The 24,814-nt window shown below is 43.9% G+C and overlaps 1 protein-coding gene across 4 annotated transcripts in view; it reads right to left on the minus strand.

The window, feature by feature from the left end:
• The window catches only part of adgrb1a (adhesion G protein-coupled receptor B1a), a 183,808-nt gene that overhangs the window by 12,460 nt on the left and 146,534 nt on the right, over positions 1-24,814 (minus strand). For 2 of the 4 annotated variants that reach the window (XM_068323816.1, XM_068323813.1), the window contains exons 18-27: positions 21,738-21,841; positions 21,068-21,170; positions 20,621-20,771; positions 20,461-20,530; positions 20,128-20,194; positions 18,485-18,570; positions 5,299-5,397; positions 2,509-2,680; positions 1,705-1,800; positions 1,583-1,622 (exon numbers count right to left, since the gene is read on the minus strand). In XM_068323816.1, the coding sequence (XP_068179917.1) occupies positions 1,583-1,622; positions 1,705-1,800; positions 2,509-2,680; positions 5,299-5,397; positions 18,485-18,570; positions 20,128-20,194; positions 20,461-20,530; positions 20,621-20,771; positions 21,068-21,170; positions 21,738-21,841 (988 nt within the window). Of the gene's footprint in view, positions 1-1,582; positions 1,623-1,704; positions 1,801-2,508; positions 2,681-5,298; positions 5,398-14,331; positions 14,413-18,484; positions 18,571-20,127; positions 20,195-20,460; positions 20,531-20,620; positions 20,772-21,067; positions 21,171-21,737; positions 21,842-24,814 lie in introns of all 4 variants that reach the window. The other 2 variants (XM_068323814.1, XM_068323815.1) reach the window with 2 other exon arrangements.

The following is a 24,814-nucleotide window of genomic DNA, read 5'->3' on the forward strand; positions in this document are numbered from 1 at the left end:
TTGGTTTTTAGCTATCGGTTGCTTTACATAATGTTCTGTTTCATTTTGATCAGATGAATGAGTTTAATCTGGACCTTAACTCATCTGAGCAGCAGTTTGTCTCCTCCGTGTTAACAAACTGTTCTAATGAGATGGACGTAAGTCTTCTGTATTCAGCATTCAACTGTAATGGTTTTTGGAGTTTGGGAGAAAACAAATTCATAACAATAAAATTGTATATATTGTTTATCACACAGCAGTTTGAATAAACCAACAACACCATGAGTGAAAAGATCTTTTCCTACCGGATGAATAAACTACGATTCTTCTTCCTCTAAAGCCTTTGTTTCTCGTCAGTTTCATTACGCTTCAGTGACTGTGTTTGTCCCCTTCACATAAAGTAATGTAATAATGTTGATAGTGGTTTGTGAATTCATGCATTAAATCATAGTTTTGCAGTATAACATTGTTTTCTTACATCCCAATTATTTTATTTAAAAATTTTTGGATTCTTTTTTTGTGTCCGATGGGATGTGGGACCCTGACTCAGCGTTCCTCACACTAATATATCCTGGTTACATTCGGTTGACGTCCGTCCTGTCTGTTCCTGTTATCCCCCCGGACTGACAGTCCATGAGTTTTACCTGCTTCCATTCCTACCTTTTCTTAATCCTCTCTTGTGCCTGTGTGTGTGTGTACCGCTGTGTGTGTGTGTACCACTGTGTGTGTACCACTGTGTGTGTAACCGCTGTGTGTGTGTACCGCTGTGTGTGTAACGCTGTGTGTACCGCTGTGTGTATGTACCGCTGTGTGTGTGTACCGCTGTGTGTATGTACCGCTGTGTGTGTGTACCGCTGTGTGTGTGTACCGCTGTGTGTGTGTAACCACTGTGTGTGTAACCACTGTGTGTGTGTACCGCTGTGTGTGTGTACCGCTGTGTGTGTGTAACCACTGTGTGTGTACCGCTGTGTGTGTGTACCGCTGTGTGCGTGTAGTTTCTGCGGTTCAGACTACATGTGTGACATCAGACCTCGTGTCATCAGGTAGTTCAGTTTATGACCGTATGTTTATGACACCACCACATGGTTAATCTTAGACGATGCTCTGTCTGCAACAGGGGGGTAAATAACTTACGACTGCTCCCTGGACGGCCCTATTCTTTGACATTACACAACCCCCCCAGACAGTCACCCCCCCCCCCCCGTTCTCCTGTCCTTTCTGTTGACGGGGCGTGTCTGTTCTCCATCGCTTTATGCTGCAGATGCTCTTCTGGATATCCTGTCTCAGGACATAATCAGAGTCTTCAGTCCCAGCGGATATCATGGCAGAGCCAGCATGTGATGCAGCAGTGTGGGGAGGGACTTCATTATACAGCGACAAAGTGTGGGGGGGCTCAGACAGCCCTATTTATCTGCATACAAGTGCTGAGAACATGATCATCCCACTCCCATCGGCGAGGGCTGAACTGCATTAATGCGCTCTGTGGTGATGATGGTGAGATACCAGTTTAGAACTGGGGGAGAACACGGCCCCCTTATGTCCTGAGGAATCTGAAGCCATCAAATTATAAGAGAGAAGACACCAAGTGATGTCTGGGTCTTACCTGATCTACAAGCCATGTCCACGTCCTTCTCAAAGTCAGTCTGAGGACAAACAAAAACAATACTTTAGTCGACCCCCCCTTCGGACATCATCCTGGGGGGTTAAAGGAACGCCTGTACAAACCATGAGCTGAGCGTGTCCGTTCTGGAAAGACCCTCCTGAATCTCCATTAGCATCTTCCTGGCGGTCGACCACACGACACTTTACCGCCTCCTGAACCTACAGCCAGGCATGAGAGTACCCACCATTAGCTCAGTGCTAGTAGTTGTGTTAGTGGTAGTAGTAGTATTAGTGGTAGTAGTAGTATTAGTGGTAGTAGTAGTATTAGTGGTAGTAGTAGTATTAGTGGTAGTAGTAGTATTAGTAGTAGAACAGAGTTGACTAGTCTTTACTGTTTAAAACATTTCTAACACCCGTCCTGGTCAGACCAGGGAGCAGCGCAGAGAGCTGAGGTGTCACCTGGTGCTCTATCCACCTCACCAACAAGCGCTCCGTTATACGTCATAAAATCTCATTTTCAAATCAGAAATCATGAACCAACATGACTGAATGTGTGAAAACAATTGTTAGCGCACCTGTCCAGATGAAACTCATGTTTAATCTGATGACAACATTCACACTGAAGCCTCTTATCAAAACTGAGTTTGAATAACAATAGCAGCGTGTTGTTGGGGTAATCAGCCACTGGACCTCCACCTAAGCTTCATGATAACTCATAGGGAGGGTCACGGGTTTGCCTGAAACCTGTTGGTCTGAGGTCTCCTGTCAGGTGGAGGAACCCCCAAGACCCACAAGCCTTCAGTCACAATGTGTGTGTTCCACAAAACTCTACCCTGTAAGGGTACGGTGTCTCAAGAGGAGGGCCATACACGGGAAGGCGAATCAGACAGCAGCCTCCGTGTGGGGGCGTGTGGTCATGTGACGCACCTCTCTGCGCAGGATGCAGTGCACCATGACGATCACGAAGCCCTCCAGCGAGTCGAACACGGCGAAGAGGATCTGGAAGAGCGCAGAACGCCGGTCTGTGATGGCGAGGACGGCTGACATCCACGTGAGGGCCAAGAGGGGCAGAACCACACAGGAGCTCCACAGTGACGCCCTGCAGGATGGGAGGGGAACTGCAGTCAGCCCCAGCAGGAGTGACACAAGGGCTACGACTACGACTGTCTGACGACTCGACTGGAAGGCAGTCGTTGTTTAGTGTTAGTGTTCATCAGATCTAATCATTAACACGGGTTTAGAACCACATCATTCCAAGTGATGGTCTTTAGTCACATCAAAACTCATTAAATCATACAGTGTCTAACATAAGTCTGTCCCAGCATTCTGACTTGATCACTGCTCACCCTGTTAGCGTAGCGTTAGCAGCCGTCAGCCCTACTCATGCAACACCATCACAACAAATACTAAAGAAGTTACCGTCACAGACAGGAACACACATTCATTACCTGCAGTGTGTGTGTGTGTGTGTGTATATATACTGTATATATATAAATATACACACACACACACACACACACACACACACACACACACACACACACACACACACATATATAATTTATTTATAGCTTCCCTAAACAGTATATATTACATGCATGTATGTTTAGATGGCTCAGTCAAACCATAGAGGATCTAATGCCACAGGAAAGAGAGGGAGGGGCAGGGTTGAGCAGTTGGGGGGGGGGGTGGCAATTGTAATGAGGCTGAAACAGAATGAAAGACAAACAGAAGAGGCAGATGATGACAGAGAAGGGCAGAGATAATCCAGACTATCCAGACTATTGTCATCCCCACTGACTGTTTTCTGACTTTGTTCCAATGCTGACATGAGAAGTAAAGAGAATCATTAATGGTTTGAAGGCTGGATGCTACCAAACAGCCCCTCCCTCACAGATAGCACTGATTAGATAGCACTATGCTATGCAACAGAAGACTGACACTGGAAGAGCACTTCATTCCAAAATTGATCATTATGATAAGGAGATCAATTTATCAAATTTATGTAAACTTTAAAATTTCATAAGGCTCAATTTTTTATTTATTTTCTAATCAGGGTTAAGACATTACTGAAGCTTCAGTAAACATGTTGAGGTGTTTCAACATGTTTCCATTTCACTGTCACAAAACATTATTTATCAAAACGTAATAAAGACTGTAATATGAGCAGATAGGCATGTTTCTGCCAGGCATGACTAATCAAGCCATAATGGTCTAATCACTTACTTTCATTTATGTAAATTGAAAATACATCTAATCTAATCTAATCTAATCTAATCTAATCTAGTCACACGTTGAATCTAATTACATTTGAATTTGTTTTTATTTTTTAAATTAATTTTTTCAGGTATTTTGCTCAAATTTCACACGTCTCTCATATTTTCAAATTCAAAATGTAGTTGGCAGCTAATATGTATTCTTCCAAAAAAGCGATAGTTGTGATGCTAAACATCCACATACTTAACTAAATATGTCAGTCAAAATGTAACAGGGTAACCTTGCACAACCTTTCTGGTATTAACAACAGCATATATTTTATGGTTTTCATTTCTCTCATTTAAATTTGAATGAATGACTTGAGACAATTTTTAAAAATGCTATAAAAGCCACAACATGTTAGCACTGCCTTCAAAAGGGTGAACCTCAGACCAGAACTCCACATGTATGTTAAACAACAGTCCACTGAATGGAAGAACAGAGGACTGATCTCATGAAAACTAAACTTAAACCAATGAATGATTACAATTAATGATCCATCAGGTGACATCCACTTAGTTTCAGTAATTCTATTCAAAATGAGCCAAAATGAAGTACTTTAAAATGTGCAGCTGTAACCCCCGTCAGGCTTTTGGATAACAATTAGCTGTATTTTTTTACTCCAGGCATTGAAAGCCAAACGACTGACTAGAACACGCATTTTCTAGAATATTTGAAATTGTTGCCTGGTAGACATCTTGGTGGGGAAAGGACAATGTAGAAAAAGGATTCCAGAGATGAGGGCCCATGGGGGGCCCCAGCCTCCACCACTTGTGACTTGAAACCACTGATGTTCAGGGAAAATGCTCAAAAATGTGAAAACATAAATACTTGCCTAGATTTACTGTTTATGCTGAATTGCTGTTCATGTGACCAATTGATCCGCCGTTTTCCTGAAAGTGATTATTATATTGGTATTTGGAAATGCTTGGTTAGGAAGTAAATATCATGTAAATTGTCACGTCGGTTACAGTTCCATGTGGATGAGCCCTTTTTAAATTTATTTTTTACTTTTTTAAAATTTTATTTTACAAAATTATATCCATCGAAGTACGTCAGCACTGGGATGAGGATGAGAATGTTTCTGATTCATCAGCACTGGTGCATCCCAACATCACATCAAGACACAGAAACATGTATTACTGTCCTGTCTTTAGCCATGGCCATTTGTTCTGACAACTTCTCTGACTGTGTTTACCTCTAAAGGGACACACACACACACACACTCTTACTCTCATTCAAGCATATAGTACATATGCATGATTACTGTACATGAGTAACAATTTATTTTGCAGGAGTGTATAAGCCTTGGGAGCCTGAGGGGAATCCTCCCTTCTAGGACATCAGGGAAAAGCAAAATGACAGAGGGATAGAGGGAAGAGAAGAATCCAGAGGGAGGTACATAGCAGAGGACAGGACAGAGGTAAGAAGAGTTAAGGAAAAATAATTAGCAGGACTAACATGGCGTTACTGGTAGCTGTGGTGGAAACGTCAGCCGAAGAGATAACTCCGCACTTGGCACATTTGAGCGTCATATTGTACAGTGGCACTGTCATCTGACTGCAAAGTCAAATTAACACGCTGTAACATACACAAACAGATACAAAATGCAACTACACACAGACTCACACTGATAGGTATACAACAACACACCCACACACACACAGTGAGTCACAGTGTTCACACACAATCTCTCTCTCAGGGCTACAGTCCATCTCAGATTCGTGTGTGTGTGTGTGTGTGTGTGTATGTGTGTGTGTGAGTGTGTGTGTGTGTGTGTTAGAGAGAAACAGACTGTGGAGGGGAGTGGGGCCAGTATTTAGCGGGTGGTTTGTATTTAATGCTACATGAGTCTTTCTATGCAGACGACTCGTCGGTTTGAAGGAAGGAGAGGGTCTTTGTATTTTGTGTCATCAGACTATAGTTGATAGTTCTTAGTCTGATTAGGATTATCATGTCTAAATATTACCAGCAACACTAAACGTGTAGATGTCTCTCCCATAATGCAACAGAAAGGCATCCAAGCGATCAGTTCCTTGGGTCTTGTAGGTGGTGTTCATGGACAGGGTATCCCCTGTGAGGACACACAGCATGAAGCCCAGAGGGTGTCACAGATCCTACATGATGAACACATGAAGCTCTGGTCTAAAGTCAGCAGGGAACACTAAACTTCCTACCCTCTGGCTATGCTAGCTTGTGCTATCCTGTTCACCACAGCTGTGCAGCTCCTCTCACCATCCAGTCACGTCTATCCAAACAACACTTCACCTTCACCGGTCAAACATCTGCTGCTAGATGACATGTGACTTTCTCCATTCCATTGGTTCTTCAACGCAGCTGTTGCACATCCTCCATGTTCTGATCACCACTGAGTCACCCATCAGCTTCACCAGAGCCACCACCACCGTCCTGCTTCAGACCAGACCTCCAGCCAACGTCCTGAAGTCTACACACCCAACACAAGTTACATCCATCCATCATCCATCATCTATTCATCCATCCATCCAACCGTCGATCAATCCATCCATCCATCATCTATTAATCCATCCATCCAACCGTCGATCTATCCATCCATCCATCCATCATCTATTAATCCATCCATCCAACCGTCGATCTATCCATCCATCCATCCATCCATCCATCCATCATCTATTAATCCATCCATCCAACTGTCGATCTATGCATCCAGCCATTCATCAATTCATCATCTATTAATCCATCCATCCATCCATCCGTCCGTCCATCCATCACAGACATATTTGTTAACGGGGAGTTCTTTAAGTGTTTCCCCTCGACATTAAACCCATGAGTCATCAGCGTATCAAACTTTACAGCTTATATAACGATTGATTGAAGGTTCATAGAAAACGTATAAATGATCACAGATCTTGGATGTTGTTTTTGTTGCCTCTTTTTTCTTGCTGCAGGAGGAAACAACACTTTTACCATCAGATGACTTATTTTCCTTAATCTCCTCATATTTTTAAAAAGCTCCCTGATGTTGACTCCCTCCCTAATTTCAGTTTGCTCCTTTGCTGACTCAGATGCTTTTTTTTATTTAACAGGAGAAACAAAGCAAAACCTAACACTGCTGTTCCTGGGTGGATTTTAATTGAAATGGGTTTACAGACAGATAGAGAGGGCTGTCTACGAGACTGCTCCTGTAGTGACCAAGTGTCCAGGTATGATTAGTCAATAACAACATAGCTAATTCTCCTTACCAACACAAAAGCTCCAAATACAGAAAAGCAAATATAATTCCACTTATAACTTTGTGTTCTGTATCTCTCTAAAGTCACTGATAGTCTGACAGTAATGCTGAATATATTATGGACAAGTAATGAGTAATGCAGTAACGTGTCATCGTCTGAGAAAGAGCATTTAATGTGGAGTGTAGGAGATCAATTTGTAATCTGTATCACAAAAATCACATAATGGAAAAAAAGAAATGGAGGAAAAAGAGCAGAGTGTCTGTTGACCGTGGGCTGTGGGCAGTGATGCCAAAAGACAATAAATAGGACAGCATGTCCATGGACTTGTGGGGAAAGCTGGGGTAGAAGATCAGGTGGGGTATTCCTGATAAGGCCCTCCTGTCTCTGTAGCTCCTTTGATTTGTTCAGAATGGACCAGCTCATGGTGTCTAACACTGTGTGTGTGTGTGTGTGTGTGTGTGTGTGTGTGTGTGTGTGTGTGTGTGTGTGTGTGTGTGTGTGTGTGTGTGTGTGTGTGTGTGTGTGTGTGTGTGTGTGTGTGTGTGTGTGTGTGTGTGTGTGTGTGTGTGTGTGTGTGTGTGTGTGTGTGTGTGTGTGTGTGTGTGTGTGTGTGTGTGTGTGTGTGTGTGTGCACATGACGGTGTTCTGCAATATTGAGAGGGTGATGTGAAATGCTCCACTGTTAGCGGTTGTCAGTCATGTTTATAACAACAACAATCAAGCCTTCATTTGCCCTCTGTAGGGGCATCATTTAGGGTAAGTCGCGTATGTGATTACCTCTGACGCCTGACACCAAATCTGTGTCGGCATGCTTACATCATCTGCAGGTGTACAAGAACTGAGAAACTTACACCCACCACACCTTGGTTGTGTCCAAGGACTCGTTTGTAGAGGCACACAGACATGAAGCTGCTGTCTGAGTGGGACATTCTGACAGATAGCGTTTAGCAGGTACATGCATAAGCATTCAGGCTTGTGCACCCTTGGGGGGTGGAAGCATGCTAATGCATTAACTTACAGACCAAATCAAAGAGTTCAATTGAAAAAATATATGTTTTTCACTCATTTTGGGTATAAGGACATCTGCAGACTTGTTTTACAGTGCACAGGTTTTCATATGTATTTAAATCATGTTACAAAACATGAACAGATGACTGAACTTTCACTTTTAAGTGAAAGTTCCGTGTTTAAACACCCTGCTATTACAACTTGAAACAAGGCAGTCAGAGACCGCAACATCCTGCGACACCCCTGAATTCAACATTTTACCCTGACCTACACATCAGGTTTCAGAGACGTGGACCTAAAAAGGTTTACAGTGATCCCTCGTTCCTCGTTAATGCGTTCCAGGAACAACACACAATAAACAAATTCCATGATAGAACGACAAACTATTTATCTTAATATTTACGGTAATTTAAACGTTTCTGGCCCCCCCCATACTGATATTAAACCACCTACTATCTGTATTAGCTTTAAAACACTCTGATAGACTGTTTAAAACACTTTGGTGTCTCATGTAAGTCCGAGACTCACTGAACGTAGCGCACTTCAGGATGCTGTTAGCCAATAGAATGTGCGTACGGTATCTCGTAACTACCTATCAAAAATCGAATCGATCGCGGATTCCTCAATCGTGTGTGGTTCCTGGAACGTATTAACCGCAAAGAACAAGGGAGCACTGTATTAGTTATGTGTTGATGTAGATTCCATTAGAACAAATAAACTTAAGTCCATAATCACAAAAGACTGACCTATTTTTGTTAATACTGTGCTCACAATTCTTCACGTAAATGTACATACATGAGACATGATGATTTAAAGAAAAACACTGATTTTTCATTGTTCACAAGTTTTGGAATCTACGACAAATCGGGTGAAGTATTTCAGACAGCTCTCAGCAGCAAACATCTAATAAATGGTAGAAACTGGAGGATGTAAGTCTAAAGTTAGAGACAGGAACTAAAACGGGGTTAGAAAAGAGAGCATTAATGTGGCATTTGTTGAATGAGCCTTCAAACCCAAATATCTATTAGAGCCGCAATCAAATAAAACAGTCTTAAATACAATCATAAAAACTTTGATGACAACAACAGTGATAAACTGGTGGAAGAACACAGACACTGGCCCTCTGGGAATGCAAAGTGGTCCTCCTTGACGGTAGCCCCAATTTGTTTCTGGATGAGAGTGACTAGAAATGGGCTCTAACACTAATTAGTCCTCATTTGTTATCATAGTACCAGTGAAACAACATCTTAGTGGTCTAATGAAAAATATGATTTCTCTGGTCTCTTCATATATAAAGTGGTCCTCTCTAACCCTACCAACTCCTAGACTGTGGGAACCAAACGGGTCCCGCTTTGACTTCAGCCACAAACTGGTGAAACGGGGCTGAAACAGGCTGATCAGAATCAGTTCCTGTCAGGATGTAATGCGAGGAGTGTTTGAGTAGCTCCAGCGCGTCTGACTGAGAACACCCCCCTCTCCCCGGATGGGTGGGCGTTCATCCCGGGGATTTTCTTAGTGTCCAGCGGTGAACGCAGCAGTGTGTCACAATGGTGTCGCTCAGAGCTCCGCGTGCAAGCTGCTCAGTTGTTGGTTGTAAAACGTCAACATAACTGCTGCTGTTGTGGCCCATCCTAACCCTAACCCATCCAAACCCTAACCCATCCAAACCCTAACCCATCCAAACCCTAACCCATCCAAATCCTAACCCATCCAAACCCTAACCCTAACCCATCCAAACCCTAACCCATCCAAATCCTAACCCATCCAAACCCTAACCCATCCAAACCCTAACCCATCCTAACCCTAACCCATCCAAACCCTAACCCATCCAAACCCTAACCCATCCTAACCCTAACCCATCCAAACCCTAACCCTAAGCCATCCTAACCCTAAACCCTCCTAACCCTAACCCATACTAACCCTAACCCATCCTAACCCTAACCCATACTAACCCTAACCCATCCTAACCCTAACCCATCCTAACCCTAACCCATCCTAACCCATCCTAACCCTAACCCATCCTAACCCTAACCCATCCAAACCCTAACTCATCCTAACCCTAACCCATCCAAACCCTAACCCTAACCCATCCTAACCCATCCTAACCCTAAGCCATCCTAACCCTAACCCATCCTAACCCTAAGCCATCCTAACCCTAACCCATCCTAACCCTAACCCATCCTAACCATAACCCATCCTAACCCTAACCCATCCAAACCCTAACCCATCCTAACCCTAACCCATCCAAACCCTAACCCTAACCCATCCTAACCCATCCTAACCCTAAGCCATCCTAACCCTAAGCCATCCTAACCCTAAGCCATCCTAACCCTAACCCATCCTAACCCTAACCCATCCTAACCCTAACCCATCCAAACCCTAACCCTAAGCCATCCTAACCCTAAACCCTCCTAACCCTATGCCATTGTAACCCTAACCCATCCTAACCCTAACCCATCCTAACCCTAACCCATCCTAACCCTAACCCATCCTAACCCTAACCCTAACCCATCCAAACCCTAACCCATCCTAACCCTAACCCATCCAAACCCTAACCCATCCTAACCCTAACCCATCCAAACCCTAAGCCATCCTAACCCTAAGCCATCCAAACCCTAAGCCATCCTAACCCTAAGCCATCCTAACCCTAAGCCATCCTAACCCTAACCCATCCAAACCCTAACCCATCCTAACCCTAACCCATCCAAACCCTAAGCCATCCTAACCCTAACCCATCCAAACCCTAAGCCATCCTAACCCTAACCCATACTAACCCTAAGCCATCCTAACCCTAAGCCATCCTAACCCTAAACCATCCTAACCCTAAGCCATCCTAACCCTAAGCCATCCTAACCCTAAACCATCCTAACCCTAAGCCATCCTAACCCTAAGCCATCCTAACCCTAACCCATCCAAACCCTAACCCTAACCCATCCTAAGCCATCCTAACCCTAAGCCATCCTAACCCTAACCCATCCAAACCCTAACCCATCCTAACCCTAACCCATCCAAACCCTAAGCCATCCTAACCCTAACCCATACTAACCCTAAGCCATCCTAACCCTAAGCCATCCTAACCCTAAGCCATCCTAACCCTAAGCCATCCTAACCCTAACCCATCCAAACCCTAACCCTAACCCATCCTAACCCATCCTAACCCTAAGCCATCCTAACCCTAAGCCATCCTAACCCTAAGCCATCCTAACCCTAACCCATCCTAACCCTAAGCCATCCTAACCCTAAGCCATCCTAACCCTAACCCATCCTAACCCTAACCCATTCTAACCCTAACCCATCCAAAGAAGAACAGAAGAGACCTGCTTGAGTTTCCTTTTAAATGACAACGTGTCGGCTACATGACCTGTAATGTGGTTTGTGTGCTTCACTACTTCACTTTGACTTGCTTCAGCAATGAGGGTCAGAACTAAAGTGGCTTTGCCTGGACACTGACTCTTCTTAGAGGACCACTCCCAACCACATGGGACCCAGCAACCTGGGTCACAGGTGAGTGTTGCCATGTTTTTATCTTATTATCACCCTCTACACATCGGACTTCAAGCACAACCTGCCACATACAGAAGTACTCCGATGACACTACGATAGTGGTATGTATCCGGGAGGGTGATGAGGGGGGGTACAGGGCATTGGTGGCTGACTTCATGGAGTGGTGCCAACAGAACCTAATGCCCCGTGCCATCAGGGGGTACAATGACTCTCTCAGGAGGAGCGGGGGGGGGGAGGTCAGCACGTGGTTAAAGTGAGGGGAGGAGCTGTCAGCCTGTGCTGCAGTGTGGGGGGGGGGGGGGGCAAGGTGTTGTAATGTTTTGATATTAGATAGTGACGCCTTACATTGTAAGAAGGGTGCACCTTACCCACCATGTAGGGCTCCTGCTAATTTTCACTTTCACTTTTTATTTGTTGTTTTATTCTATTTAATTTTATACTGTTTATATTTGAGTTATAGTTTAGTTTATAAGTCCTGTCAGTGCTGCATGTGTCTGTTAGTGTCGTGTCTGTCCTGTGGTGCCAGTATTCGTTATGTAATGCCTGAGCAGTGGATATGAGCAATTTCCTACGTTTTAATAAAATATATATCTATCTACGTATCCATCCATCCATCCATCCATCCATCCATCCATCCATCCATCCACAAGATATGAGTATGGTGAAGTTAGCTTGTATTTGGCTAACTGGTTAGCTTTGCTTCGGTCTGCTTTGTAATGTGGTTTGAAGCTAGTTTCATGTTAATGACGGGGGTGTCGACAAGCACCCCTGCCCCCTAGTTGTGTGTCTTTGTGCGTGTATGTGTAGCCTGTGTGTACATTCACAATCAAACAGTTGGATGTGTGACGGCTGTGTGGATTAATAACTGAGTCTGACACGGGACCTGACAGATGAAGGGACCACCTGCTGGGTGGAGCCAGTTGAGATGGGTGTGTATCTAACCAACATGGACCCCCCCTGTAGAGACTGTTCAACGCAGGTTCATCTGAGGAGGGACCCCAGAAGTAGACTGTAATCACAGAGGATCCTCGAACACGTAACACGTCATGCCTGATCCACGACTATTCGTCTCTTCCTCAGAGGAGCCTACCCCAGCTGACAGTGGGCAGGAGGCGGGGTACACCCTGGACCAGCTGCCAGGTCATCACAGGGTCACACAAGTAGACACTCACTAATTCACACCGACAGAAAAGTCACCAATTTGCCAAAGCCGTCCTTTTTGGTGGTGGGAGAACCCCCCCAGACACGGGGAGAACACGCAAACACCGCCCAGAATGGCTCCGGGTGGAACTGGACCACGGACTTTCTTGCTGTGAGGCAACACCCCTACCCACTACGCCACCATCCTGCCCTCACAGTGCATCATTCATTTTCACAACCGCTTCATCTGCTGTGGCGGGTCAGGGGGAGCTGGAGCCTATCCCAGCTGACTGAGGCGGGGGACACTCCAGGCGTGACGCCAGTGCACCGCGGAGCCACACAGGGACGCAGACAAACACACACACACACACACACACACTCACCCCTACGGGCAATTTGGAACGACCAATTAACCTGAAGCATGTCTTTCTGGAGGGGGGGGGGGAGAACCCCCCTGACACGGGGAGAACATGCAAACTCCCCACAGAGGCACCAGGTGGAATTGAACCAACTATAACACCATTTACCATCACAGTTTATATACATTAAAGCTTAGAAATGGCCCAGCTGTACCCGCTGATACACTCCTGATGACTATTATACCTTACTGCAAATACTACACATGTAATGACGTTAGAGTACAATGGGTAAGGAGGGAGGTAAAAACAGGCTATCAACAGGTTAACCATTCTAATTCAATGTTAGACCTGATTCCCAACCATGGTGGCAAAATAGTGTCTATATTCTGAGGTTCTGGTTCTGATGGACTTATCTGGGTCAGTGGAGACCAAACCTGAGCTAAACAAACCAGTCTGTTAAATTACCTGACACACACACACACACACACACACACACACACACACACACACACGCGCACACACACACACGCATGTGAAGGAAGCAAAACAGGGCCTGAAATTCCAGGCTGACGTTTACACGTTACACGCCTGCCTGAATGTGACCACCAGGAGTCTGTTGTCTCCACACACCTACCTGTTCAACAGGTACACACACCAGCAGCGGCGCTGCTGCAGTGGCTGAGAGGACTCTGGGTTTGTAAGTCTACTTATAAGTTTTGTGTGTGTGAAGATCTCAGTCTGGACACATGAATGGGTGAATGTTCATGCTCAGACTTTCAAATATTCCTGCTTGAAATTCCATGTAAACATCTTTTCAGTCTGATCCAGGCTGGAGGTTTGGGTCCAGCTGTGCTCAGACTGGTTGACTTTACACTTCTTCACTTTCCGTTCTGCTGTAGCTCCGATCATGAAAGGACATCACAGAATAAACTGAAGAAGTCTGATAGCAAAACCTGATGGGACAAGTCCTTACTGACAGACACAACAATGTATTCAACCATGGCCACACACAACCACACCATTTACCCTGGCAGACACTGTTAATGCTACTGCACTACCATTAGCATTAGTTATTGGTGCAGAAGTCCTATTTTCTCTAGACCTGCTCCAGAGGTTGAACCTAAAGCTAACAGCGCTAACACAACGTTTAATGGCAATGAAGAAAAGTAAATAGGCGGGGACTAATAGGAAGCCAATTAGAGGTGCTTGCTAGAGGGTTCAGCAGTTTTGGTGATGGGCAGAGGAGGGTTTGATGGGCTGGAATTTTTTACCCAATCACTGATGGCATGGGAGGGGGCTTCTTAGTCTGATGTGTTCCTGATTGGAGAGCCCTGAGCGAGAGAGAGGGGATTCTGTGCAAACGCAAACATGACATTTCAGACAGCAAATACAGGTACAGTAAAACAGAGAGATCATTGCAGAAAGCAAACATTTTCAAAGAGAGACAGAAAATAACATCTGAATTTGCCAACAATGCCGATGGAGACAGTCGCCCGGGGGCTGAAGGGGAGCGGGGTGAATGTGTGCGCTGTGGTTTGGCCTTTTTCAGAGCAGATTCAAGAGCCCATGACATGTTCACTCACACTGCCAGTAGTTAGGGACAGCATACCAAATACTTCATTTGCTTTTTCCGTAGCCACATAAATAAAATTAGCATTTAAAAGAACACTCAAAACACTTTGAAAGATACGCTTGTTTGCTTCTAGACCCCCAGTCAGCTAAAGAAACGTCTGCTGTTTGGACCAAAACACAGCAGGAAATCAGCCTCAGTCCAAAGAAGAATGGATTTTCAACCAATAGCAAGAGACTAAAGGAATGACTGAGGTACAAAGGTTAAGACGACAGCCGACTGATTGGTCTGAATCATGAACACAGCAGTCCAAAACTTTAACTCTCGCAATATGACCATGAAGACCTACCCTGAAAATATGGACTCATAAACATCAATATCACCATTATTATTAATAGTATTATTAATATTAAATCACTTCATCAATATTATTATTATTATTATTATTACTACTACTAAAATAATATTAATAGTTACTCTAGAAAAACTGTTTCACTGGTGGTAGTTTTCTTTATGAGATCAATCACTTGACTTTTGAAGATACTTCCAATTTTACACCTGAATCAGAGTTTCAGCTGAAATTTAATCTCCCGTTGAGTCTGTTGTTATTTATTAGATTAAATTAGTGAATTTCCCTTGAGATTTAGACCCAAGATTTAAAGTACTTTATTAATCCCATGTGGGGAAATTCTTTTTTACAATCAATACACATCACACACACACACACACACACACACACACACACACACACACACACACACACACACACACACACACACACACACACACACACACACACACACACACACACACACAATAAGGAGAGATGGAGTGAAGAATTGTAGTTTCTGGGGATGGAGGTCAGTACTGTGTGTCTCTACCAGTCACCTACAATACATTATTGACCTCCATCCACAGATACTACAACAACCATTCACACCTGGGTGCAGCTCATTATAACAGCTCACATGAGGGTAGGTGGGACAACGACCTCCTGATGAACAGTGACAACTCCTAACAAGACTTATTGTGTAGGTGGTTTGTGCTCCAGCAGCAGTATCAGTATCTGGACTCCACCAGAACTGAAAACTCTCTGACGAGAGGTGAAGCATCTTCAGACAAACTAGAGCCAGTCCAGTTGATTCCTTTTTGGTCCTAGCATTGTAGACGCTATCCTTAAATTAGTAACCATAATACATGATGGTGAACATGTATGAAGACAACAACCCAGGAGTCGGTGAACACAGCCTGACTTTCTCGTACCCAATTAAGCTCCTGCATCACATGGTCTGACTGTAACCATAGAGACACTGACTCTATCTGGACTATCTGACTCTCTCTCTGTCTCTCTCTCTGTTTCTCTCTCTGACCCTGTCCTGATCTCCATTTTATTTATTTTCCACCCAACCGGTCGAGGCGGATGGTCGCCCAAAAGAGTCTGGGTCCTGCCCTGAGTTTCCTCCTCAATGAGGGAGTTTTTGTCGCTTATGCTCTGGAGGGTTCAGTTGGGTTTCTCTGTCTGTTAAAGCACTTTGAAATGTCTGTTACCATGATTAAACATTTTATAAATAAAACTTGATTGATTGATGTATTGATAATGATGTAATTGTCCCTATTCTACAAGATTAACATCCCATTCAATTTGAATCACAGTTTGTCATCAAATCTTTTGTGTAGTTTGACTGACATAACCCAAGAGGTTCATGTTCATTGGAAACCTCCAAAGAGCAGAAGACCACTACCGGCACAGGGACAACTGGCTGCTCTAGCTGAAGATCTACATGAAAGATAACATTTCCAGACATGGCTTTAGACCGGTTTTGGATATCACCTGGGAAGGACTACCAAGGTTTAAGTAGTGCCCTTGCACTACTTAAAGCATTCAGGACAAAATACTTCAGCAAACTGCACTTTTTCAGTTAAACTCTGCCAGGAGTGTGAGGTTTGCCTCATGACTTCCCTGCTGTAACACAGCAATAGTGTCAATCCTCTCAGGGTCAACCAGGTCACTGTTACTCCCCTGACTGATCAGTGTGTGTCCATGTTTGACCGTCAGATAGGGATAATGTATAATTTTAAAAAATGGAACTAGAAGGATGCTATGTCTGACAAATGCTGTCTTGAGCTTTACCTCTACCTATACCTCTACCTATACCTATACCTATACCTAACACGAGTTCCTGAACTAAAAAAAATAGTTTTTAACTGAAAAAGTTATGAATATACATGAAAATGGTTACGGTGACACTGCACACTATTGGTGACATTTTTTTTCTTGGAGCTATTTTTTTCCAAGCTGTCTGGAGGGAGTCGTGCAGCCATTAATTGCTATCAGAGCTGAGTTTAGCCAATACTACCCCTCTTGTCCTGTGCCTACATCTGCACTGCTGGGGCATTAACAGTTTATGCTCTGCGTGTGAGCACACTAGTAATATACATGTAAATGTTAGCTTATTTTGCTTATTCTAGTCAGGACACTTCTCAGAGCCTACAGGACCATAACTACTGCATGCAGGGTTAGTGGTCATTGGTCCACTAATAACTCCACAGCAAACTGCTGCAAAACCACAACTTACTGTAGCAATAATGACTCAGGCTGGATATCAGCACATGTTGACGTCACATTAATAAGTTTATGACTGTCAACTGATGCCTGTATTTCCTTTTAGATCTAGGGTTGTCCTGACCTCAGTAGACTCACTCAGAACAAAGACATGTCTCTCAGGACATTGTCCATAATCACCAAGCATCACTCTGTCAACAACTGAACACGGAAAACAATAATTAGAGTCAATTAATTGGAGTCACACGACGACTGACCTCACCTACGTATTAGTAGTAGTACTGAGCTGTGACACCCCATGTTGTCTCCCCAGGGAGAAGACAGGAGCATTTTAAACCGGCTGGTTGTGCTTGTTTGAACACAGTCCTGCTGCCTCTCTGCTGCTGGCCCAACGGGAGGACCTACATCTGCTGCACAACCTACCGTCCAAACTTTGAACACAACAGTCAGACGTTGGGCAGTTTTGTGAAACAGAATCAAATCTTCATCTGACTCTGAGTAGAAACTAAGCAATCAAGTGTGTCTTTCAAAATGTTGCAGTGTTCATGTCATAGCCACACATCTCACTGCAGCATTCTTTGGATAGTGCTGTCCATAACAGTGACAGAATCAGCAGTGGCCAGAAATACAATTTAGAGGAAGCTGTGCCGTTTTGTATTCTTTGTGTAGCCCTAGTCATGGACTCTGTTAGTAAGGATAATAGAGTTTTGTCAGGATAAGAACCCTTTAATGCGTCCATCACAATCATGTGGACAGAGTTACAACAACCAATCAGAAGTTCTGAGGAACTGAATTTTTATTATGGCCTGCTTTTTAAAAGCCCTGCTTCCCTTTGCTGGGAACAGCCAAAGAGGAGAAAAGAACAAAAAGATGCAAAAGATTTACACAAATCTACATCAATAGCAACACCTGCAAACAAAGAACAGCTGGAGGGAAATGAAACACAACTGAAAGTAAAAAAACAGCAATGAGGTGAGTCATTATTGAACTGAGTCTGTGCAGGACCAATAACCAGACAGCCCTCCTCACACCTTCTGTTATCTTTAACATTATTCTAGTATCCTTTTAGCTTCATTCATTTTTAGCGTTTGTATTTGTTTAATTATTTTCTCTTGTCCTCCTGATGCTGTTAGAAAAGAAAAGGCATTTTTCAACCAATTTGCTGAAAGTGTGAAATGATGACTGAGTGATTTTAGACACAAAGCCAGTCTGCACTAGTGCTTCCCTTCAGCTGAGCCCTCAGGCTGGTTATAGGTCACTGTGTAACATGGATGTGTGGTATAAGGCATACCCCGCCCTCTCCTTTAGTTTCATATCTGTAATGCCGTCTTTGGACACCAGTTTGTTAAAAACGAGAATCCCAATAACCATGTTAACCTGCCAAAGAGAAGAGGTACAGGATTAAACACAGCAAAGACAGGTTCATCACTTCAAGGGCATGCAGCTGTATCTGTGATGATGACGGCGGTGTGGAGCGTTCGATGGACACAGAAGCTGCACACATAGCGGCTGGGAGTAGAATCCATCTCAGAGACAGAAACTCTATGAAGCATGGGGGATAAATGAAGTAGAAAGGATGGACTGCTCACGTATAAACACATTACTGAATGTCCCGGAAAGAAAAATAATGCACCAATTATGAGCAGCTCAACTCAAATGTGGGGGAGGGGTCTTTTGACTGTTATTTTTCTTATGTAGCTTGAGGAGGGGATCTGATTGGCCCAGGCCTCAATACAGCTTCCAAGTAGCCAATAGTTCAGTAGTGAAGCAGCTTGAGTCACAGGGACACTAAACACACGTGGTTCACTTGTACATGGACTGGAAGAGTGGATGTGATTAGTGAAACAAGGACACGGTGTCACTGCAGCATGCTGGTGTTCATGTCCATGATTCAGCTCCTCACAAACAGTAGGAACAATTTGCGTATGACTGAGCTTCTTTACGTCTATATTTTAAATCCCAAAATTGGGATTTAAATCACAAACACAGATGCATGCTGGGATGTTTGCTAATATGCTATCCATGCTTCATTAGAAAAATTACTGAATGATTTATTTATTTTACATTCATTGATGACAATTTCAGTTCATAATATGTAAAATAAAAACAAATCATTTTCAGACCTGGTCTGAACACAAACAGAATTTAAAGGTTTAACTGCATAAATCATTTTATGATCTGTTAAAGTGTTCATAAAGCACTGAGATAAAAATATTGTGTGAATACAAAGGGTGAAAAAACATGGGAATAAAGAATAAGGAGAAACTGGGAGGAAAAAAAGGGAAAATAGAATGATAAAGAAAATGATAAAAAGAAGAAAGGAACCCAAAATAAATAAATACATGTAAAAATAAAAATAAAAATAAAATAATAATAATAATAATAGTAATAAGCATAATCATCATAATAATAATGTATTAGTTAGGTAATTAAGTGTACTGTAGATGGGTGAGGATGACAAGAAGCAGGTGAAGCAAAGGAGACAGGAAAAACTGATGTGGAACAAAGAAAGGAAAGGTAATCAAGGAAAGAAGATGGCAGTGAAGGAAAAGATGGAGCCTGTGGGGAAAAGGATGAGTGGAGGAGGATATAAGCAGACAGCAGGAGGAAGGCAAGCAAAGGCAGAATCAGGAAAGACAGAAGATAAAGAGGCAGGCGAGGAAGACATCAGATAAAATAGGTCAAGGTCGACACAGCCGACTACATTTATTTTCTTATTGCAATACTTCGTTTTATTTGATCTTGTGTTTGTATTACTACTATTACTTTTATTATTACTAGAGTTGTTAGTTTTATTATCACTATGAATTCTGATATGAGACATGCAGACTTAATGTGATTTTTTTAAAGGAAAATGAAAATGAGCTATTATACAGTTGAATTAGACTTTGATGGAAAAAAAATTTGACAAACTGCAGTTGAAAGAGGAAATACCAAGACAACAGCTGCAGCAGGTCCAACAAACGCATAGAGAAGACCTCCTTCCAGAGACAGCCAGCAGCTAGGAGAGAGGGACAGGGAAATAAAGATGAATGGAGACGTGGTGGGAAAAAGTAGATCGAATGGAGGAATGAGACGGAAAACAGGATGGGTTGTGAAGAAGGGGGAGAATAGAGAATGTTAGAGGTGTGTATCGTTAAAAAAGATGAGACAGAGAAAAAGAGAGAGGTAAAGTGCATTGCAAACATACTCAAAGCATGTCTGACATCTCTACATAGATGCCTAAAGAGGACAAGGGATTGTGGATCTACAGGAAAGTAAGCTTACTAGCTTGGTGTTCCATATCCTTTGGCCTTGGTGAATCCCACTGAGATCGCCACGACCAGCGCAGGGAGACCTGGACGAGAAATTAAAAAAAGAAGGCTGTAACAGAAGAATGGGGGAAGCCCAGTTTCCTGAAACAGACAGAAAACAGATGGAGGCCCACCCCAGCCGAGACAAAGGAAACGCTTGCGTATGATGCGGTTCCTCAGGCGGCCGGTCACCGCCATGTAGGACTGCCAGGCCTCCGTCAGGACCCAGCAAAACGAGGACAGAAAGAAGAAATGAAGAAACGCAGCAATCAGGGTGCACAAAACCTGAACCAGAAGGGAGACAGGAGAGACCCCAAATGAGAATTCAAGTCCAGCAAACTGATAGAACTGTATGCTATCAAGACCAGGCTGAAACAGAACTCTAGAAAAGGTACCGACACCTGTGACAACACAGGTCAACCAGACTTCCTGTGACCTACTCAGTTTAATACAAGATGGAAAAAAGAAAAATACTGCATCACAACAAGAAAACACACAATATAAGCTAAAAATAGACACTCTGGGCTAGCACGGTTATAGTAGAATGCATGTATATTATCACAGAAAATTGACATCCTTACCTTATTCCTTGTCTGTGTCTGCCCAATGAGAATCAGGGCATTGGAGGATATGATGGACAAACAGAAGTTGATGAGGATAACTGAGCGCTCAGATCGGATGTATCTGCAGGGAGAAGACAAAAAAGGTACAACCAACACCCTCCAACAGAGACGCTGAGTGATAATCTAAAAAACAAACCATAGATTGGAAATTGCATTACTTAAAGTGATGCAGGAAAGAATGTAGGTTCTGGGTGTCTTTTTCACCATTTCAGGTAACATTTTGCGATGCACCGGTGTCATGCTCGGTGTGTCCCTTGCCTCTCACCCATAAGTTTGCAGGGATAGGCTCCAGTAACCCCCCGTGACCCACAAAAGAGGGTGAATTAATGATAATGTAAGAATGTCACTTCTCCAACTGTGTAATGGTTACAGTGTATGTAAAATTAATCAGTTGATACAACATAGACTTTTTGACCAGACTGCCCAACGCAGCTCGACCAGGGAGCACTCTCTAATTTTTATAATACTTTCCTCTCCTTTGTGTTTAGGGTTACTTATTAGACGCTCACCAGAGAGACTGTCAGGTCTGGGTGCAGTAGTTGTCGAATGTTTTTAGTTTTACTTTCTCTTCTAGCATTAATCACAGCCTAATTTAGAAGCGTTTCCAGAGCAGGAAGCTTCCTCTCACCTCCATACAGACACATAAATGATGATGAGCAGCAACAATGTGAGCGACGACACTCCACAGCCCACAATAAGCGTCACAGATGGGAGCTGCGTCTTATCCATGTTCTGAAAAAAGAAGAGAATAAAATAGAGACTGTGAAAATGAGACATGTTTCCATACCTCATTCATGATGATGCAGCTCCGATAATCTGAGCTGAGAACCTCAGCTAATTAGACACGAGTGTCACAGCATGATGAGTGGAAATACGTGAGTGATGAAGCCTCAGCCATAAAAAACAAACAGCAGTTTGCCTCAGATCCCTGGTAAACAGATGTCAACAGGAGTACCATGACAGATCCACCGTAAGCCTGACTGGCTGGGAACTCACCTCCAACTAGGTTGTTCATGGTTACACTACAGTCATGCTACAGGCAAATTCATTCATCACCGCATCTCTGATGCTTTGAAAGAAGACCATCGAAGAACCTTCCAACAGGTCAACAGGTCAAATTAATCACTTCATTGTAAAAAAAACTGTTTGCTTATGTGAAAAATGTTAAACGAAGTCTAACTGCGCCAATACGTGGTAGTCACCCTGTACGTAGTACTGTAGTCACCCTGTAGTGGACACCCTGTACGTAGTACTGTAGTCACCCAGTAGTGGACACCCTGTACGTAGTACTGTAGTCACCCAGTAGTGGTCACCCTGTACGTAGTACTGTAGTCACCCAGTAGTGGTCACCCTGTACGTAGTACTGTAGTCACCCTGTAGTGGACACCCAGTACATAGTAATGTAGTCACCCTGTAGTAGTACTGTAGTCACCCTGTAGTGGTCACCCTGTACGTAGTACTGTAGTCACTGCTGTAGTGGACACCCTGTACGTAGTACTGTAGTCAACCTGTAGTAGTACTGTAGTCACCCTGTAGGGATCACCCTGTACGTAGTACTGTAGTCACCCTGTAGTAGTACTGTAGTCACTGCTGTAGTGGACACCCTGTACGTAGCACTGTAGTCACACTGTAGTAGTACTGTAGTCACCCTGTAGTAGTACTGTAGTCAACCTGTAGTAGTACTGTAGTCACCCTGTAGTGGACACCCTGTACATAGTACTGTAGTCACCCTGTACGTAGTACTGTAGTCAACCTGTAGTAGTGCTGTAGTCACCCTGTAGTAGTACTGTAGTCACCCTGTACGTAGTACTGTAGTCACCCTGTATGTAGTACTGTAGTCACCCTGTAGTAGTACCGTAGTCACCCTGTAGTAATACTGTAGTCAACCTGTAGTAGTACTGTAGTCACCCTGTGCGTAGTACTGTAGTGACCCTGTAGTAGTACGGTAGTCACCCTGTAGTAGTACTGTAGTCACCCTGTAGGAGTACTGTAGTCACCCTGTAGGAGTACTGTAGTCAACCTGTAGTAGTACTGTAGTCACCCTGTGCGTAGTACTGTAGTCACCCTGTAGTAGTGCTGTAGTCACCCTGTAGTGGACACCCTGTAGTAGTACTGTAGTCACCCTGTAGTACTGTAGTCACCCTGTAAGTAGTACTGTAGTCACCCTGTAGTAGTACTGTAGTCACCCTGTAGTAGTACTGTAGTTACCCTGTAGCACTACTGTATTCACCCTGTAATACTCACCCTGTAGTGGTCACCCTGTAGTAGTCAGCCTGTAGTAGTACTGTAGTTACCCTGTAGTAGTACTGTAGTCAACCTGTAGTAGTACTGTAGTCACCCTGTAGTGGACACCCTGTACATAGTACTGTAGTCACCCTGTACGTAGTACTGTAGTCAACCTGTAGTAGTGCTGTAGTCACCCTGTAGTAGTACTGTAGTCACCCTGTACGTAGTACTGTAGTCACCCTGTATGTAGTACTGTAGTCACCCTGTAGTAGTACCGTAGTCACCCTGTGGTAATACTGTAGTCAACCTGTAGTAGTACTGTAGTCACCCTGTGCGTAGTACTGTAGTGACCCTGTAGTAGTACGGTAGTCACCCTGTAGTAGTACTGTAGTCACCCTGTAGGAGTACTGTAGTCACCCTGTAGGAGTACTGTAGTCAACCTGTAGTAGTACTGTAGTCACCCTGTGCGTAGTACTGTAGTCACCCTGTAGTAGTGCTGTAGTCACCCTGTAGTGGACACCCTGTAGTAGTACTGTAGTCACCCTGTAGTACTGTAGTCACCCTGTAAGTAGTACTGTAGTCACCCTGTAGTAGTACTGTAGTCACCCTGTAGTAGTACTGTAGTTACCCTGTAGCACTACTGTATTCACCCTGTAATACTCACCCTGTAGTGGTCACCCTGTAGTAGTCAGCCTGTAGTAGTACTGTAGTTACCCTGTAGTAGTACTGTAGTCACCCTGTACGTAGTACTGTAGTCGCCCTGTACGTAGTACTGTAGTCACCCTGTAGTATTACTGTAGTTACCCTGTAGTAGTACTGTATTCACCCCGTAGTAGTCACCCTGTAGTAGTCACCCTGTAGTAGTCACCCTGTAGTAGTCACCCTGTAGTACTATAGTCACCCCGTAGTACTGTAGTCACCCTGTAGTACTGTAGTCACCCCGTAGTAATCACCCTGTACTAGTCACCCTGTAGTACTGTAGTCACCCTGTAGTAGTCACCCTGTAGTACTGTAGTCACCCTGTAGTAGTCACCCTGTAGTAGTCACCCTGTAGTACTGTAGTCACCCCGTAGTAGTCACCCTGTAGTACTGTAGTCACCCTGTAGTAGTCACCCTGTAGTACTGTAGTCACCCCGTAGTAGTCACCCTGTAGTAGTCACCCTGTAGTACTGTAGTCACCCTGTAGTACTGTAGTCACCCCGTAGTAGTCACCCTGTAGTAGTCACCCTGTAGTACTGTAGTCACCCTGTAGTACTGTAGTCACCCCGTAGTAGTCACCCTGTAGTACTGTAGTCACCCCGTAGTAGTCACCCTGTAGTACTGTAGTCAACCCGTAGTAGTCACCCTGTAGTACCATAGTCACCCTGTATTAGTCACCCTGTAGTAGTCACCCTGTAGTACTGTAGTCACCCTGTAGTAGTCACCCCTGCCCTCATGTCGCTGTAAAAAAACAGCGGTCCCAGCCCCCACATGAGTCAA

Source organism: Antennarius striatus, chromosome 9 (genome assembly GCF_040054535.1).
Source record: "Antennarius striatus isolate MH-2024 chromosome 9, ASM4005453v1, whole genome shotgun sequence".
In the NCBI taxonomy this organism is placed as follows: Eukaryota; Metazoa; Chordata; class Actinopteri; order Lophiiformes; family Antennariidae; genus Antennarius; species Antennarius striatus.